Raw genomic sequence first — 19053 nt, forward strand, 5'->3', positions numbered from 1 at the left:
GCTGCTGTCACTTCACCCCCGCCTAGCACTCTGTAGAGCCAGGGGTTACAAGCACAGAGTCTGGAATCAGATTGTCTGGGTTTGAATCACAGTTATGCGACTTCCCAACTGTGTGACCTTGGGCAAAATACTTCTGTGAGCCTCCGTGTCCTCATCTGTAACGTGGGATGAAAGGTAGTAGCTGTCACATAGGATTGTTGTGATGATCAAATTACTTATTAAGGTTGTTAGGTTATTCAGCTGTTAATATAGTCAGTATCATGTCACACTAGTTCACTAGTTCCATTTTGCGTGTGCTTTGTTTTTCAACATTGTCTTGGTTCTGGAATGAACTCCAACTGGATTCTGCTTTGGAATTCCTCCCACTATCTTATTCACTTCAGCTCAACTTGAAACAGCAAGGGTGGGAGAGTTACATGGTAAGGAGGTGCCCCTTCCTGAACATTCTGTCTTTAGAAGCCCCTGCTCCCTAGTAGTCCCTTCCCTTGCCCTTACTACTGCTGCTGCTACTACTACTATTAAATTTAAAAGCAGGTTGAGGGACTTCCCTGGTGGTCCAGTGGTTAAGACTCCGAGCTGCCACTGCAGCGGGCATGGGTTCGATCCCTGGTTGGGGGACTAAAATCCTGCAGGCTGCGCAGCATGGCCAAAAATTTAAATATCAAAATTAAAAAGAAACTAAAAGCAGGTTGAGCCGAAGCTGTTAGTGAGAACTCAGTGCTGTCTAAAGGAAATGCAATACAATCTACGTTTCCCTTTTGCTGACAAGCATCCCAGGCCTGAGTGCCTCAGTGCTTTTTTTGTAAATCAAAAGAATATTGAACTCATTATGTTGAAGCACAAGTTATCCTTTCATCGGTCAATTTGTCTGGGTCAACTCTACTCGTGCATTTATTCTAGATGTCTAAAAGATAGTACATGTAACAGTCCGTCTCCAATACTACAGCTGCCATTCACTCTGTTATCCTAGAATGATATTCTGAAATCAGGCTATTCCAATGCACTGATTAGGTACCAAAGCACAATCTTGCATCAGAGCAGTGAAAGGAACCCAAAGCCAATCTCCCGGTGCCAGTAAACAGAAACAATAGGGCCCACATTTACACGAAGGTACAGGGTTTATAAGCACATTTACTTCCTCTTCCCCTTTTGAGCATCACACTCTACATCTCTGTCAGGGACATAAAGATTTTAAGTTCCTCTTTAAGAAGGAGGAAATCGAGGCTCAGAGAGGCTAGACATTATTCAAAGATCTAATGGAGAAGGGACAAAGAATTGAATGCAAATCTTCTGTTACAGGTTTTCTCCTCCACCCCATCCTCTGCGTTCATTTCTTCCTTGTGTTCAATAACTAAATTCCGAGGTATTCTCTCATGTTAATTGAACAGCATCTGATTTTCAAACTATGTCTTCACCCCAAGTCCTGTCTTTATCCCTAACATCCAATACCCTCAGCCTCTCAGTCTCTTGACCTACTTTATCTCAATGATCTTCACCCCTGCTCTCTTCCAGCATCCTACTTCCCCCCATGATGACTACTAAAATGTGTCAGCTCCCAAAGTTCCTCTAACTCTGACGCATTATGTTAAAACCTTCTAGTATCCGACTTGTCTATCACAACACCTGCTCCCTACCTCTTTAAGACTGCTTGGCCCATGACCATCTTCTTTCCCTTTATCCGCTATCGACTCTCTTCACTTCCTTTTCGATTGACTGAGATCCAACGATCCATTCCTATATTTACCTTTGACCCATACCTGTAACTCCTTTACCCAATTGTCCTTCCATCTCATCCACTTGGCAAAGCCCACCCTGTCTGAACCCACATCCACTATCCATGATCTTACCTCAAATTTTCAGTTCTTTGGGAGAATAATATCCCAGCTGCACAGACTACGGCTGTTATAAAATGTGATCACAAAGATGGTCAGAACCCTAACTTCTTCCTGGTGATCCTTATATTTCCTTAATCAGATCTTTCTACCATTCTTCAGGTTAACTATTTCATAACATTGCATTTTTTTTTTCTTTTTTTGCACTCCCAAGTACCCCCTTCCTCAGCAACTGGTTTCACATCCTACTTCACAAAGAGAACAGAAGCCATTGGAAGTCCCTTCAAATCACCAGGAGTGAAATCAACAGATCTATCTGCACCCACACCTCTTTCCCTTCTTTCTTCCTATTTCAGCTTAAAGGAATCCCTTCTTTTACCTCAATCTAAGCTCTTACCCTTTCCCTCCCTTCCCCTTCAGGAATCGCGCCTCATCAAAAATAACCCCACTCTGCCCCTCAGCACCAGTCTCTCCCTCTTTTCACCGTCACCTTCCCTCTTAGAAACCAAACAAAAACAACAAAAAAGCCTTCTTTTTATTTCACATCCCTGCTGCCTTTCAGAGCCACGCTTCTTAAAAAAATATATCTACTCTCTTGCTTCTCCCTTATTTTCCAACCCACTGCAATCTGGCTTCTGTCCCCAACATTCCATTTAAATAGTTCTTGCCAAGGTCAAGATTTTAAGTATAAAAGACTACTTTCAGTTATTACCTTAAGTAATATATCAGATTACCTTCTCTCTTAAATATTCATTTATTTTAGCTTCCATGGTACCAACTGTCCCTGATTTTGCTCCTTTCTACTGGCCATTCCTCAACTTCTCAATGTTTTTCTCTGCACATGTTAAACAGGCTCTTCCATAAGTGAAGACTCCCAAGGGATGTTTTCAATTACCATTGGTAACCTGATGACTGTATTTTTTTTTTCAAGCACTCTCTTTTGAGGGTTAGAACCATTTATAAAACAACTACCTACCAAGTCTCTAAATGGATGTTCCAGGTAGTTTAAATTCAACATTTCCAAAGCCGCCTCAACATCTTCAGACACAAACAATGCCCCAAAACCCTCCTGGCCTTCCAAGGCTCCCGGTCTTAATAAAAAGTAAAACCACCCACCAGTTGACCAAGTTAAAAATGTTCCCCCATTCTTTTTCCTATTTAACCTAGATCAAGTGATTCATCACTTAAAGTTATGACCTTGCTAAGTCCTTTGCAACTTGAGTCTTCCCTCTCTTTCAACATTCACATGCAAATACTGAGTCTTTGGTCTCCTTAAAGTATCTCAAGTTATGATTTTGTTTATATGACATTCTTGAAATGATGCAATTACAGAGATGGGAAACAAATTAGTGGCTGCCAGGGCTTAGGGATGATAGGGAAAAAGGAGACTTGTGACCCTAAGCAGATAGCACTAGGGAAATCTTTGAGGTGATGAAACTGTTCTGTATCTTGATTGTGGTGGTGGTTACATGAATCTACACATGTGATAACATAGCAGAGACTATACACACACAGTGTACCAATCTCAGTGTCCTGGTTTTGATATTGTGCTACAGTTATATAAGATGTAACCCTTGGGGGAAACTGGGTGAAGGGTACATGGGATCTCTCTATACTGTCTCTGCAACTTCTTGCCAATCTATAATAATTTTAAATTTTAAAAAATTAAGAAAAACATATCTCAAATCCCCATCAATGCTACTTTACTCCAAGATACTCTCCTTTCTCACGTGGGTCACTGCCATAGCATTCTATTTTCTTGCCATACATTTTTGCACTCTCTCCCAAATTTCCCCCATCAGTGCATTCTCTCCATTTTAGCAGAAGTGATCTTTCTAAGATGATAACCTGAACATGCTTTGCCACTGGGCAAAATCCTCTAAATCCCTATTGTCCTTAGAACCTGGCTCCTAAATTGTGTGCTGAGATGCTGCAAAGTACCATAGCAAGCCACAGGAGCACAGTGGGATATTTTTAGTGTTTAAGCGAAATGAGGGATACTTGATATTTATTGGGTATCACAAAAACTACTACCCTGAGGTAGTTCACAGTTTCAACGTGAAAACACACTACATTTCTTTCAATAATAGCATATCTTTGTTAAGGTGGGTTTTTGGCAGTTGGTACAATTAAAAAACTGCAGAAAAATTAACAAGGAACCAGAAAGGAAGGTGGCTGTATCGAATTGCAAGGGTTGAGCAGTAGTAACTGTGTTTATTTAAGGATAAAATAAAGATATTGTTTTTCCTTAGATTCACATGTATTATGTTCCAAATGGCTACTAAACTTTTGGGGACATAAATACTTCATTAAGTTGTTTGTACTTACGTACTTAATAAACAGAATTATTAGTATTTCTCTGACCTTGGGAAATAAAATCACTGAGACTTTAAGAGCATCTTGAAATGAGAAAGTGTGGGAGCCATCACCTTAGGGTAAAGTTCAAAGTCTTTTATATAACATTCACAGGGCTTCATGACCTGAACCCCTTCTGATTTCTCTGGCCTGCATGCTAACATTTTCTCTGCCTATCACTCACAATGAGTTATCTGCAGGTCCCAGAACAAGTCTACCCCTTTACAGATACCCCCTCAAAACACACACACACACACACACACAACACACACACACACACACACACAGCGCTAACTTCCTTTGCCTAACTCCCACCGTCCAGATCTGAGAAAAAGTTTTTCTTCTTTAAAGGCTTTCTTAATCTTGCAAGGTCAGCTTCAGCACCCTTCCTTCACACTAATACTGCATTTTATACTTCTTTCCCTGCACTCCTTATACGAGGTAGCAATGTGGTTGCTTATATACTGTCTGTTTCTCCCCAGCTACATTCGGTGCTCTTGAGACCACAGATCAGTAACACTTTGGTGTCAGCAGAGGCTAACATAGTCCCTGCACATGGTAGGGATTCAACAAATCCTTGCCGAACTCATGCACAGGTGAGCAGTTCCTTACCAAATCAGACAATCCCAAACCATTTAGCAGTGCAGAGACTTCCATATCATTTATATTCACCTCCTTTTTTCTCGCACAAACCACCCTCCCCCATCAACGTGGTATAAAGCCGGGTGTCATACTAGAGTCACAGAGAGCTTGTCACAAGCACTCAGGGATGGAGGCTGCTGGCCTTCTGTCAACAACAAGGCTGCAATTTGAGAAAAAGCAGAGTGACCCTCACCACTGTACACACCCCATCCTGAAATGCTGCTGACTACTGTGAAGGGGCGGAGGTGGGAAGCCATCTCTGGGGGCCCAATGTCTCCCGAGCAACACACATCAAAGACAACCTGGCAGGCACCGAGAAGATGAGAGGTCGCAGACTGCTCCTGTCACCTGGGCTGATTAATAAATTAGACGCTTGCAAATCATGGGACGTGCACTGTTTACAGGAATCAATGCGTGCTGATTGCTTAAGGATGCTTTGCCAGTGCGTAGACCTCTGGATTCCTGCCACATGTGTCACAGGGCATCAGCAATCTTCCTCTCTCTCGTCCTCTTTCTGTGTTTTCCTCCAGATAAGTGTCCTCTTAACATGAGACTGGAGTTATTCTTCCTTCCTAGAGCACCTGGGCTACAGTGCACACAGGTCAAGCACCCCTCTTGTGGTTGGGGGTCTCCCGCAAGCTTTTGCAGAGTTCTTAGGGATGAATTTGCAGGTAGGGGTGTTTCAAATACAAATGAGTAACTTGTTTTAGTTACTGGTTCTCAAGCACTTGCTCTCTGCTAAGTGGGATTATACCTGGCAGAGCCAGGATTCAAACCAAGGTCTGCCTGAGCCTAAAGACTTGCTCTTCATCACTAAACTTTAGCGGCTGTGTTATTAGGGTTCACATCAGCTTAGATACTGACTTGCGGCTGGAAGTTTCCATCAAGGTTTGCAGAGACAAGTCAGGTGCAGATAAAGGGTGGGATGCAAAGCCTTCCTCCAAGCTAGTCTGGGAATCCACTGCTAATGAGACCTAGTAATTCTCATGCCCAGAAGGAAGGCCTTGAGAGATAAGGAAATAGCCTGGAGGCAGAAGCCTGGGCATTCTGGTTCCTTTCTTAAGAGACACAAAAGTATCTGGTGGCTGTAGAACTCTCCATAAAAGAATGCATCCTGCCACAGGGTGCCTAGAATGGAACTAGGGCAGGTAAGCCTGGATGCAGCCCAGGAAGGGAGCTGCCTGACAGGTAGGTCCCAAGCAGCTTTGTTGGTGGACCTGAGTGGTACTCGGGAGTTAATGAATTCCATCTTTATAGCCTTTGTCTTGGCTCCAGTGTCCCCCTCCTCTCCCTTGAATTACTGCCACAGCTTTCTAACCCTTTTCTCTCATTCCCTTCCACGCATTCCTCACGCTGCAGCCAGAGCAATATTTCTAAATGTATATCGGCCCATGCCAGTCTCACGTTTCAAACCCTTCACTGTTTTCCTGTCACCTCTATCAGACAAGGAACAGGTTCTAACCTGAACCCACAGCAAACTCTGCTTCTCAAACATGGCGCAATTTTCCTCTGAGCAAAAACGTAACCACAACATAGACTCAAAGTCAGTGTTTTTCAAACTGCAAGGTCTACCCCGTTAGTGGAGGCTGAAATCAATGAAGCTGGTAGACACCAGTATTTTAAAAAATAAATGAATCAGAAAGGAATAGGTTATATTAGAACGGTATAGAGTAGAAAATACCAAGATGCATCACATGGAGTAAGGTTAAGTATTTTTTTCATGGGTTTTCATTTCAATTACATATCTTCTTATCTCTAGGCTTACTGAGTGTCCTGAAATGTATTTCTTAGCATGAGTGAGGTCAAGAAATGTAAAAATGAAACAAACAAAAAACCCCACTTTTCTAAAGAGAAATGTACTAGTACCCTGACAATTAACTGGAGTTTGAAGGTTGTTTGAAATCAATTTGCCTTCCTAAATTCCTTTCACTGTTGGCTCCAAGCTGCCATCCAGCCTTATTTCCTATCATCACTACAGTAGGACCACCCCATTGGTGGAGGAAACATTCCAAGATGCCCAGTGGATGCCTGAAACCATGGATAGTACTGAACACTATGTATACCATATGTTTTTCCTATATATACATACTTTTGATAAAGCTTGATACATAAATTAGGCATAGTAAGAATTTAACAACAGTAACTAATAATAAAATAGAACAATTACAACAATATACTGTAAAAGTTATGTGAATGTGGTCTCTCCCCCTCACCTTTCTTTCTCTATAAATACCTTACGATAAAAATGTAATGCCTTCTCCACCTTAACTAAGCCCTTATCATGCACTTTGGCCATAACTTTTGCAGTCTGAGGTGTGACAGCAAAGCTAGCATGAATTTGTTTCCTTCTTCACAATCTCACAGAAGATTCATTCTTACCATAGATCTTAGCAACCTCAGCATGTAAGTGTTTTTCCTTCCTTACTAAGTTGAGAGCTTTCACCTTTTCACTTAAAGGAAGCGCTTCCCCGTTTCTCTACGGCCTATTTGAATTGTCAGCACCACTACTCTGGCACTTTGGCGCTATTACTAAGTAAAACAAGAGCTACTTGAACATAAGCATTGAGATCCCAAGACAGTTGATCTGAAAACCAAAACCGAGATGGCTACTGATTAACAGGAGGAGATACACTGGACAAAGGGATGATTCGGGACCTGGGAGGGGCGGAGCTGGACAGTACAAGATTTCATCACACTACTCAGAATGGTGTGCAATTTAAAACTTTTGAGTTGTTTATTTCTGGAATTTTCCATTTAATATTTTTGGACAGCAGTTGATTGAAACTGAAACCGCAGAACATGAAACCTTGGCTAAGAGGGGACTACTATACTACTCAAAATACACACACACACACACACACACACACACACACACACACACACAGTTCCAGTATTTCTTCTGCCTCTTTGCCTTTGCAGGCACTACCTCCCTTTATCTGGGCTGCTTCTTCCCCCACTGCCTTCTCATAAAATCCTTATCCTCCTTGAAGACTGAGTCAAATACCCCTTCCTCTAGGATGCCTCCCTAGATTTGTCTTTTCCCCCCATCATTCCCCACATTCATGATCCCAATGCCAAGGGTAGTTCCCATCCCCACCACAAACACAGCACCCAGCGTATTGATCAATCAGGGAACTGAGCCTATGGCACTGTGGTTATCTGCCCATCAGTCGGTTTTCCCCAAGACACTTTGAATTCCTTGAGGTCAGGGATCCAGTCGTTCCTCTCCCTAACTCCAAGGAACTGTCGTAGAGACTGGTCAGTAGGAATTCGGAGATCAGTAAACATTTTTCAAATGAATGAATGAGTGGCAGGTGCTTCAGATCACAGATCGGGTCCCTTTCTTTCTTCCTTAGCCAAGATTTGGGGCATAGAGTCTGAAGCTCCAAGGGCTTGTCTTCATTCTCCTCCTAATTTCCCCAGTCACAACAATCACCATATCTTATTATGTCCGTTTTAAGACCCCGTGTCAGTCTGCCCTTTGGAGGGAGGTGTGCAAAAGCCAGTCCATTTTCAGACATGGCTCCTGACTAAAGCTGAACAATTGCTCTGCAGAGATTGCAGCCGACTAAGCTTAGCAGCTCACAGAAGCCAGTTTGGTAATGGAATGGGAGCAAAGAGGTAAAGTACTGCAAAGGTACCAATTTGGTAGCAATAAAGCTATTGGGCTTAGAAGTGGAAGATCAATTTTAAATAATCAACACAGAAGAATCTCTGAATTGACATCAAGTGGCCCGGGAGATGTTTGCTGACTATCCCCCTCCCCATCCCTCTCTATTCAGGGACAGCTTGATCCAAAACTTGGATTGAATGAGGGATAAGGTAGGGGCAAGGGCACAGGGTATTGATTCTCACCAGTGATGCCAACCTCTATGTGGCTGAAATTGACAATGACAAACATGGGACACCGTCCCAGTCTCATCTTCTTTTGAGCCCACTTAAAGAAAAAAAAAAAAAGTATCCCTTAATGCACTTTGCCCAAGCTGGTTTTTTATGACTCAGGCCATGTGTATCTGAACCCAACAGTGGGTGCCTAAACATCTTACCTCCTATAGAATACTATAGTCAGATGAGAAACTCACCGAATCTCCCAGAACTCCCTGAGGAATGGAGGCTGGTTATTTCTGGGGTAGAAAACTAGTTTCCCTTAAGTGCTACTTCTCTGCAGCAGGAAGCAAAAATCAATTCACCTTCCTTAGCGCATCAGCTGCCACCCTGATCTGAGGGCATGTCTGAAAAGATGGAAAATCCCTTCCCCTTTGGTCCTGCAGCCAGACTGTTTTGCGAACCCAGACACTGCACTGGCACCTATACTTCATTCCAACTCAAACTCATGAGGACCAAACTCTAAAACCATTTTTTCTAATATCCTTCCCAACCATCCCTTTTCCTTTTTTCCTAAAATCCTTAGAGCAAAGGTGCTCAACCTCTATGCTACTGGCATTGTGAGCCAGATAATTCCTTGCTGTAGAGGGCTGTCTCTGCATTGTAGGGTGTTCAGCTGTATCCCTGATCCCTGGCTTCTATCCACCAGATGCCAGGAGCAAACCGCCTCCCCACAACCAACTGTGACAACCAAAAATGCCCCCTTGACATTTCTAAATGTCCCATTAGGAAGCAAAATCACCCCTAGGTTGGTGGTTCTCATGTCTATCCTAGACCAACTACAAATCCAAATATCTGAGGAAGGACCCAGGCATCGGAATTTTTTAAAAGCTTTGCAGGTGATTCTGACGTGCAGCCACTTCTTTGCATATTAAACCAAGGTTTCACCTTCCTCTGTAACTATGGCTCTGGCCTCTCTTGAAGTTTTCATCCCCATACCCACAGGGTGAAATGCCAAATTTAGGAATAAGAAATAGTAGTGCAGAAATTTAAGAAATGAGAAGGAGGAGGAAAAAATGATAAGGTTATTACTGGTGACAGAAAACTGAAGCTGTTAATTCCATTTCTTTGAATTATAAACCAGGAAGTAGATTTAGATCAAAGTGTTCCAAGCAAAATCCCAACAGGTAGGGTGGCTTCCTCAGCCAGGGGCCAGCTCCCCAAGTGGAAGCAGTGTCTTTTCAGATCACTTTGACACAGGCTGGCATCCAAAGAAGCAACACTCAAGCTGCCAAAGCCAGGTACAGCCAGTGCCTCCTGAAGCCTGCTCATCCGAATTCCGATCTCTCTGAGAAAAAGAGGTGGTAGGGTCAAAGAGGTTTGCTTAAACATTGTTAAACAGTCTAGGAAAGACCTTGAAAAGCCCTGCGGTAAGGAAGCCTGTATAACTTTGCTTGGTTTTCCAAACAAATATATCTATGTCATTGGGGAGGCAATATAGCATGGTTACACATGCAGACTCCAGAATCTGCTCGTTTGTGATACATTCTACTCTACCATGAAGTAGCTCTCTTTCCTCGGGCGAGTTATGTAAATGGGGATGATAACAATACCTAAGCACAGGATTATTATAAGGACCAGAATCTGCTGCAGTAATTTAGACACTGTGTGTCCATGCTAGACGCTTGGTAATCTTTCAACGTTAGCAACTGACTTATCCTTATTACTGTTTTTATTATTATTTATTTGACTATGGGATTTTTTTTTCTAGAAATGCCTTTTAACATTGCATTGAACTCCAGTTCCATGTGAGATACTTTAAGAAATGCTGATTTAGACTAATTTGAGCCACACTAATAGAAATACAACCCTTGCACCATGTGATATCAAGATTCTATCTGGAAGCCAGAGGTTGGGGGGGTCTCCTTTCAAGTTCAACCACAGCATCCTGAATGGTGGGGTGGTAGGCTTCATCCTCACCACCCAAGTCTGTAAGCTCCTCGAAGCAGGGACCTGTCTACCTTATATATCATCAGTTCCCCAGTGCACAGCATCTGACAAACCTAAGCACCCAATATACGCTTTTTAAAAAAAATTAATTAATTTATTTTTAACATCTTTATTGGCGTGTAACTGCTTTACACTGTTGTGTTAGTTTCTGCTGTATAACAAAGTGAATCAGCTTTACATATACATATATCCCCATATCCCCTCCCTCTTGCGTCTCCCTCCCTCCCTCCCTATCCCACCCCTCTAGATGGTCACAAAGCACCAAGCTGATCTCCCTGTGCTATGCGGCTGCTTCCCACTAGCTATCTATTTTACATCTGGTAGTGTGTATATGTCCATGCCACTCTCTCACTTTGTCCCAGCTTACCCTTCCCCCTCCCCGTGTCCTCAAGTCCATTCTCTACGTCTGTGTCTTTATTCCTGTCCTGCCCCTAGGTTCTTCAGACCCTTTTTTTTTTTTTTTTGGATTCCATATATACGTGTTAGTATACGGTATTTGTTTTTCTCTTTCTGACTTACTTCACTCTGTATGACAGCCTCTAGGTCCATCCACCTCACTACAAATAACTCAATTTCGTTTCTTTTTATGGCTGAGTAATATTCCATTGTACATATGTGCCACATCTTCTTTATCCATTCATCTGTCGATGGACACTTAGGTTGCTTCCATGACCTGGCTATTGTAAATAGAGCTGCAGTGAACATTGGGGTACATGTGTCTTTTTGAATTATGGTTTTCTCAGGGTATATGCCCAGTAGTGGGATTGCTGGGTCATATGGTAGTTCTGTTTTTAGTTTTTTAAGGAAACTCGATACTGTTCTCCATAGTGGCTGTATCAATTTACATTCGCCCCAACAGTGCAAGAGGGGTCCCTTTTCTCCACACCCTCTCCAGCTTTTCCAATATATACTCCTGAATGATTTGTGGACAAGGGTCACATCTCATTCATCTCAGCAGAATCATCCACCCAGCCCCAGCCCCATTCATTTAGTGAAGTATCTTTGCCACAAAACGTACAAAAGATATTTTTGTGAAACACACGAAGGAACCATCAAGATGTGGATTAGAACAAAGATTTATGCAACTCTGATAAATGTGCAAGATGGTTAGGCAATCAGACATGGTTTACCGAGATTTGATTTACATTCAACTTTTAGGTACTTATTTAAGGCTCAAAGGAAGGTGCACCATAAGCCACAAACCACTTGCTCTGAAACCTGTAGGGAAAACCACTCAATATGAAACCACGTCTTGTGGCACAGTGACCACCATTATCAGTGCCCGCCCCCCCCACCCTGACTCTCCAAAACCAAAGCTTAAAAAAGGGTACCACACTCCTCCTTTTAAATCTACCTCTGAAATAACTGCCAAATTTACGGCAACTACTGATGATCTCAAAGTCAGGAAAAGAGAAACAGAAAAATAAAACACAAAAAGGCAGCGGGAACACAGGAAACACCCTTTGGACCAAACTGACTTTTAAAATACCACGAGAAGAAAAGAAATCATTTCTAGCAATACCATCAGCTGTCTGAGGTCAAGGAGGGAACGGCTCCTGCAAAATTCCAAGCTCTCCATGATTGATAGCTAAACTATTTCTTGCCACAGCTACACAAGGCATTTAATATTATGTCCATTTTACAGATGAGGAAACTAAGTCACAGAGAGGTTGCAACTTGTCCGTGGTCAGCGGAAGTCTCTGGGTATTTGGTCATACACTAGGTAACTAAGAACTAAGAGAGGGTTATGACAACATAGAGTTAAGGGCTCACGTTGTGGAATCTCAGAGGCCTGCTTTTATTCCTAGCTCTGCCACATCCCAGATGTGTGATGTGGACAATCTCCTTCACCTCTTGATGCCTGAGTTTTCTCATTCGTAATATGGACAATAGTAGTATCTCCCTCACAGACTATTTAACAACTAATATATGTACGGGCTTACCAGAAAGTGAAACTAAATGATTCTATTAGAATGATGATTTCGAACCTTAATGAAAAAAATTTTCCAGAGATAAGAAAATTTAAATTTGCAAAGCATCTCACACCAAGTTAATCTCATTTGACCTTGTAGGTGGGACAGACATCACTGTCCCTTTCTAGAGAAGAGAATATTGAGTATCTGAGCAGTTACTTATTCATACCTCTCTGTGGAATGATAATTGTTTGCTTACTCACTCTTTTTTCCCTCCATCTTCCACCCCACCTCTGAGCTTGGTGAAAGAGGGGATGGACCTTGCAGGTTGTGGGGTGTGTGTGTGTGTTTGTGTATGTGTGCGAGCTTTGTTTTTTTCTTTTGGTCATCTCTGTATTACCGAATCATAGCACGGCTTACAGTACGTGGTTGGTGTTACATCCTGAAGCGCTGGGTGTGCGCTTGAGTGAATGATGCATGAATGCATTTGCCCAGGGTGAGGAAGCTAGTAAGCAGCCCAAAATAAGCAACACCTGAGTCTGCAGACTCGAAGTTCAGAGTCCTCTCCGATATCCCATGCTGTATTTCCAAATGACAATATTTCATGGAATCACAGACTTTCAGAGAAGGGAAGGACCTTGGAGACCATCTTAGTGAACATTCCCCTTCCGCAGATGAGAAAACAGGAGCTCAGGGAAGTCCCACTACTTGGCCTAAATCACACAGCGGGGAGGTGAGCGGATTAAGCCAGGACCCTGGTTCTCTGCCTCCAGCATCAAGGATGCTGTCCCTGCACCCAGGCAGATTCAAGTTCAGAAAACTCCCCCAGCCTCCACACGTCAGCTCAGACTTAGGAGTGACAGAGCACGAACCTCGTGCACCCAGACTACTGTTTGTGCACAGTTTATTGCTCAGCGTGCAAAGCAACAGGAGAGAGGACTTCTGCTGGGATTTAATTTGAAAGGTTCTCATCATTGCCAGTGGCACAAACTCGCCACCACGACTCTATGAGCTGAAGCCAGCCTCTGCCTGCATATGAATGAGGACAGAGATGGCCTTAACCCACTTAAGTGAGGAGAGCAGACTTCTTCCCAGTTTCTGAAGCTCCCAGATCACCCTGGGCTCTAGCCTGGATTCTAGGGTTGGGGGCACTGGCCGAAGCTTGAGGTCTAGGACATTTCAGAAAGGCTGGCTCTGTAGCCTCAGATAATATGGCGCATGCTGGTAGTAAAGCCTTTCTTTCATGATGCAAATGTCAAGTTTCTAATGTGCTATGTCCATGTTAGCACACAGGAAGACACACTTCGAATCACCTGTGGACATGCTTTAGCGTTTCAACAAAGTAGTGAAGAGAAAACGTCAATGGACAACAGCCCTGGAGAGTACATCCTTGTTGGCTTTTGCTCTGGTCTGAACCTGGCCTAGATGAGCACACCCATCTCTGGGTACCTATTTGCATGTGTGTCCAGGTGAAGATTACAACAGGAGCCACACCTCATCTTTCACACAATAGGTCCCAAATCAATGTTTATGATCTTCCAATTATGCCTATCCTGCACTTTCTCTTTTGTAGCACTTATACCATGTGTGTGTGTGTGTGTGTGTGTGTGTGTGTGTTTAATTAATGTACTGCTATGAGAGCAAGGACCATGTTTGTTTTACTCGCCATCGTGTCATCTGCCTTAAACACAGTGCTGGGCCTCTAGCTGGTGCTTAATAATTATTTGAGGATTAAATAAAGGAAGGAAGGAATAACTAGATGACTAGGGGCCTGACTTCTGGATTAAACTCCATCATTTAATTAACCATGTGACCTTGGTTAAATCTTATATTTAATTTTAGAGCTACAAAGGATCTTACAAATCAGCTTGTTGGATGACTGCAAACTTTTGTTTTAGCAGTGGAATCCCAGGAAGAGCATAGGTGAAATATGAACACAGAAGCAGATGCAAACTTTCTTTTGTATAAGGGCCAACTTTCAAACTCGGATTTGACTGTTCAGCACAGAATCAAGGCATCTGCAGCTGGGAGCAAATTCATGAATCATCCATCCCTAGTCCACAATGCCACAGTGCGCAATGGAGATATGCCCACTTTCATGTCAAATACACAGAAGACGTAAGACCTGAATTCACGGCTTCCCAGCTGCAGGTTAGGACTGTTTCCTCCACCATGCTTCCTCGTCTCCTATTTCAGTTGGCCCAGAAGTGTTCCTTGACCTTAAGAAGAAGCTTAAGCTGTCTTAGAGAGAGCTCTAGAGAGTTTTTTGCATTCTCCAATTTACTTAAGTCCACATTTTTCGTGTCCTTATGATACAAGGCAGAACAAAAATCACTCTGGGGATCCAGAAATGAATTATATATAAGTCCTGGCCTCACAGAGTTTCCAGTAAGGTGAAAGAGAAATACAAGAATGGTATTTCTCCAAATGGTTGACAACTAAAGAGGTGTAAGTGTAGAGAGCTGTGGAAATATCAAAGAGAGGGGATCAAGTAGAGTGGGGAGAGTCCAAGATGGTTTCTTAGACTCTCAAAGAGGAAGAATTTGGGGCTAAGTCCTTTTGGGATGAGTAGGATTCCCAAAGGCCAAAGACCAGTTCGGACTTGCTCAAGAAAGAGGTATTCATTGACAGTCCCTACTTGTTTCCAAATGTGTGAATATACCTGGGTAGGATATATGCTATATTAATGGCATCTGCAAAACAACACAGCCTACACCTGATGTAACTGACTAAAAACACTGTCTGTGACTATGGATGCAGATAAACCAGGGCTTGAATCCCAGTCCCACCACTCACAGACTGTGTGACTTTGGACAAGTTATTTCACCTAGCAGAAGCCCAGTTACCCCTTCTATAAAGTGGAGAAAACAAATAGATGCTATCTCTGATGTTACTGTAAGGTTTAATGAGATAGTGTACAAAGTACTAAGCACCATGCCCCGCACAGAGTAGTAAGTACTCAAAAAATATTAGCTATTCTCACTCACCATTGCTAATCTCTTGCGCAATGTAATAAATTAAATAGATGGATAAATTAATAAATAGATAAATTAATAATGAAAAAGTACATAACAGACTTGGCTCAGACACTCCTCCATACAGCAAGGCCCATGCCAATGTGTGACCCCCCAAAAGCACTCAGTGAATGAAAAGCAAAGGCAAGCTTAGCCCAGCTCTTACCTGTATATTTTATATCTGGTTGTAAATCCTTGACGGTGTCTTTCCACAAAGGATAGGTAGCTCCTGGAGTGGTGGAAAGGCCCCCTGTCTGAAATAAGCCAATCAAATTCCTTGGAGACATGTTGGTCTGTCCCAGCTGGTTCCTGGTGGGAGGGCTGCACTGAGATACGGCCCCATACAAACAGGAAGTAGAGGAGCTCAACAAACCTCCAGTTCATGCTTTTCTGCCGGCCTTTTTCCTCTCATTCTTGCTCCATTCTGTGGAGTCCTATGAAGAAAAGAATAAAAAAGAAAGAGAAAGAAAGAGGAAACAAAAGAGGGAGAGAGGAAAGTGGGGAGGGTGAAGCAAAATAAAAGGAAGAGAGAGAGAGACAAAGGAAAAATTTTAACACATCATCGTAATCCTTTACATCAGTAGAGTGTGTCAGGGTTTACAAAAATCAGTGCAGTTTCTGGTTAAGAGCGTGGCATCTATGGACATCTGGGCTTGCATTCCTGCTTTGTTGTTCACATGTTCTGTGAACACGCATGAACACGTACAAACTGCTGAATCTCTTAGGGATGCAGTTTCCTCATCCATAAAACAGAGGACGGGCTTAAGCACCTGTATCTTGGCACCTGGCACATCACAGGTATTCAAGGCATAAGTGTTGAAAGAGTGAAATGAATGAATGCAGAAACAGAGTCTCCTACAGCCAGGGAAGAACTTGGAGATAGAACTCCAGTATCCATCCCACCCGCTATCTTCACAAACAACCTGAATCTCACAGCAGGGACTCGGTGAATGAGAATCCCTTTCTCTCCTCCTCTCCCACAGACATGCACCAACTGAAGACAGGCTTTGCTTTTGCATCATCAGGTGAGTACAAAAAGTCTTGGGATGCATCATGATCACGACTATCCGGGTTGAATACCTTACAGATGGAGAGTTTATGCAGTTCATTTGAACGCATTTCTACAATGCTTAGTGGACTCTCCATCACCCCAAGGAAATGTAACTAGAGGATCCACCCATCAGTGACTCTGAGCCTCGAGCTTCTCTCGTACTCAGAAGGGGAACTAAAAGCCAAGGAACTAGTGGGGTCTTGCCCGCCTCTTTTTTCGGTGGTAGCACAGCACTGGGGTGCCATGTTGGAGAAATGCTTAAGACTAAGGGAGAGCTTAAGTAGGGGCTCCTTGGAAAATTTACAAGTTTTGTTTTTATCATCACAACATCATTCTACTTGCTAGTTTAACACTGTGCTGTGCCCACCACCCCACGTAGTCTAGAAGAGCTTATCTTACTCTACATTGAAAGGTAGCTGGGAATGCAGGCTCTATCAATTATAAACCGTATTATTTCAGGCAAGTGATTTCACTTTCTGGGCCTCAGTTTCCTTGTCTGTAAAATGTAGTTAACCATAGCACCTACACCCAGAACTAGCATGAGAATGAAATGACACCATTTATGTCAAGTGTCCCATGAAGCACCTGACACTTAGGAAGTGCTCAATAAATGGCATCAATGATGATGAGGATACAGGTAATGATAAATCTTGATGGTGATGATGTCCACACAGTCCCTGCTGGGAGTGTCTTTGCTCCTACAGTCCCCACTGCCCCACCAAATCCCGTTTATCTTTCAGTAGCCAGTTGAGGTCAGGTCCTCAAAGGTCATTTCCTTTTTCTATTCCTCTCAAAAATTGTTAGTTGTTCCTTTCTTTCAGCTCTCATTGCTCCTTTATTATAACTGTCTGTTAGTACTTACTATCTTTCATTGTACTTATTTGTTTGTGTCCATTTTGCTCATGGGACTATGAGTCTTTTAACTGGCAAGAATCTTTAAAAGACTGTTTCTATATACTGCTGGCTGTGTGACTCTGGACAGTCATGGCCTCTGTCTAGATCTCAGATTTTTATGTCTAACATTTAAAAACATGGCGAGGACAAACCAATTTGTCGAGTGGAAAACCACATAGAAACATGAAGAAATATGATCCCTTACTTGTCTACTCTTCCAGCTGAAAATGGGAAGAAAGTGAAGCTAAGAAAGAGAGAAAATCAAAAAAAGAGAGGGCTTCCCTGGTGGTGCAGTGGTTGAGAGTCCGCCTGCCGATGCAGGGGACACGGGTTTGTGCCCCGGTCTGGGAAGATCCCACATGCCGCGGAGCGGCTGGGCCCGTGAGCCATGGCCGCTGAGCCTGCGCGTCCGGAGCCTGTGCTCCGCAATGGGAGAGGCCACAACAGTGAGAGAGGCCCGCGTACCACAAAAAAAAAAAAGAGAGAGAGAGAGATGTGAATTTCCGACCCAACTGGCGATTTCTCTCCGTGGTCCGACTGCACCATTTTATTATGGGTAGCTACAAAAATCTACTTGGCACTGCAGGACCCAGCTGTCGGGGGCAAAGGAAAAAGGCATGTGAGCAGAGGAGTCGGCTGGCAGAAGCTGTGGCCTCAGGTTTTGTTCAGAGCCTAAAACAAAGACGTACATGTGGAGTGCAGAACTGTAACAGCTCCAGCTGCCAAAACCGTCTGCCGGAGCCCACCTGAGCGGCAAGCAGGGGGTGGAGGCGATTGTTCAGAGATCCCGGCGGGGAGCTACAGCACACTGAAATCACAGCATGTCACCCATCCAGCCCTTCTGCGTGGCTTCTGCTATAAGTGGGTGCGGGGTGGGAGCCTGGGAGAGAATGCCTGGCTGTTAGACTGTTTGCAAGGGAACAGGATTCGGAACACTGCAGCTTTCAAAAGTGAAACAAGGCTAGACATGGAACAGCAGCGTGTGTGTGTGTGTGTCTGCGTGTCAGAGGGTAAGACCTCAGCCCCGAGCCCTAGAATTTGCTGAAATTTGAAAGATGGAACCCAGTGCTTTCATTCTGGCAGCCATTTTGCCACCTAAGGGACATCTTTGCTTGTCCCAATGGAGGGGATGCTACTGGCATCTAGTGGGTAGAGGACAGGGATGCTGCTGCACATCCTACAGTGCACGGGATGGCCCCTCCCCCCACGACAAAGACTATTGGACCTAAAATGTCAGTGGAGCAAAAGTTAAATCCTGCTCTAATCCAACTCCCTACAAGATCAGGACCTGAGTGGCTGACTGGGCTAGACTCCTGTCTTCCAGCTCCTGGTTTTCATGCTGCCACATTGTCTTGGCCAGGCAGTGGGCCAAGACGGGTCAGTAGCTGTGTCTGAACCTCCTTTGTAGTTGGGGTCTACGATACAATCTACATCTCAGCAAGTACATGTGACTGCTTCACGGAAGAAGTCTGAATACATCTCTGCTGGCTCAGAAAATCACAATAATCCACAGAACA

At 43.5% G+C, this 19053-nt stretch overlaps 1 protein-coding gene across 1 annotated transcript in view; it reads right to left on the bottom strand.

Annotated features, from left to right (window-relative positions):
- BRINP1 (BMP/retinoic acid inducible neural specific 1) overlaps positions 1-19053 on the bottom strand; it is a 183121-nt gene that overhangs the window by 110238 nt on the left and 53830 nt on the right. The window contains exon 2 of the mRNA XM_029203104.1: positions 15758-16025. Coding sequence (XP_029058937.1) covers positions 15758-15975 — 218 coding nt within the window. The 5' untranslated portion in view covers positions 15976-16025. The remainder of the gene's footprint in view (positions 1-15757; positions 16026-19053) is intronic.

This window comes from Monodon monoceros, unplaced genomic scaffold, assembly GCF_005190385.1.
Source record: "Monodon monoceros isolate NGI ecotype Baffin Bay Population unplaced genomic scaffold, NGI_Narwhal_1 Super_Scaffold_5, whole genome shotgun sequence".
Taxonomy (NCBI): domain Eukaryota; kingdom Metazoa; phylum Chordata; class Mammalia; order Artiodactyla; family Monodontidae; genus Monodon; species Monodon monoceros.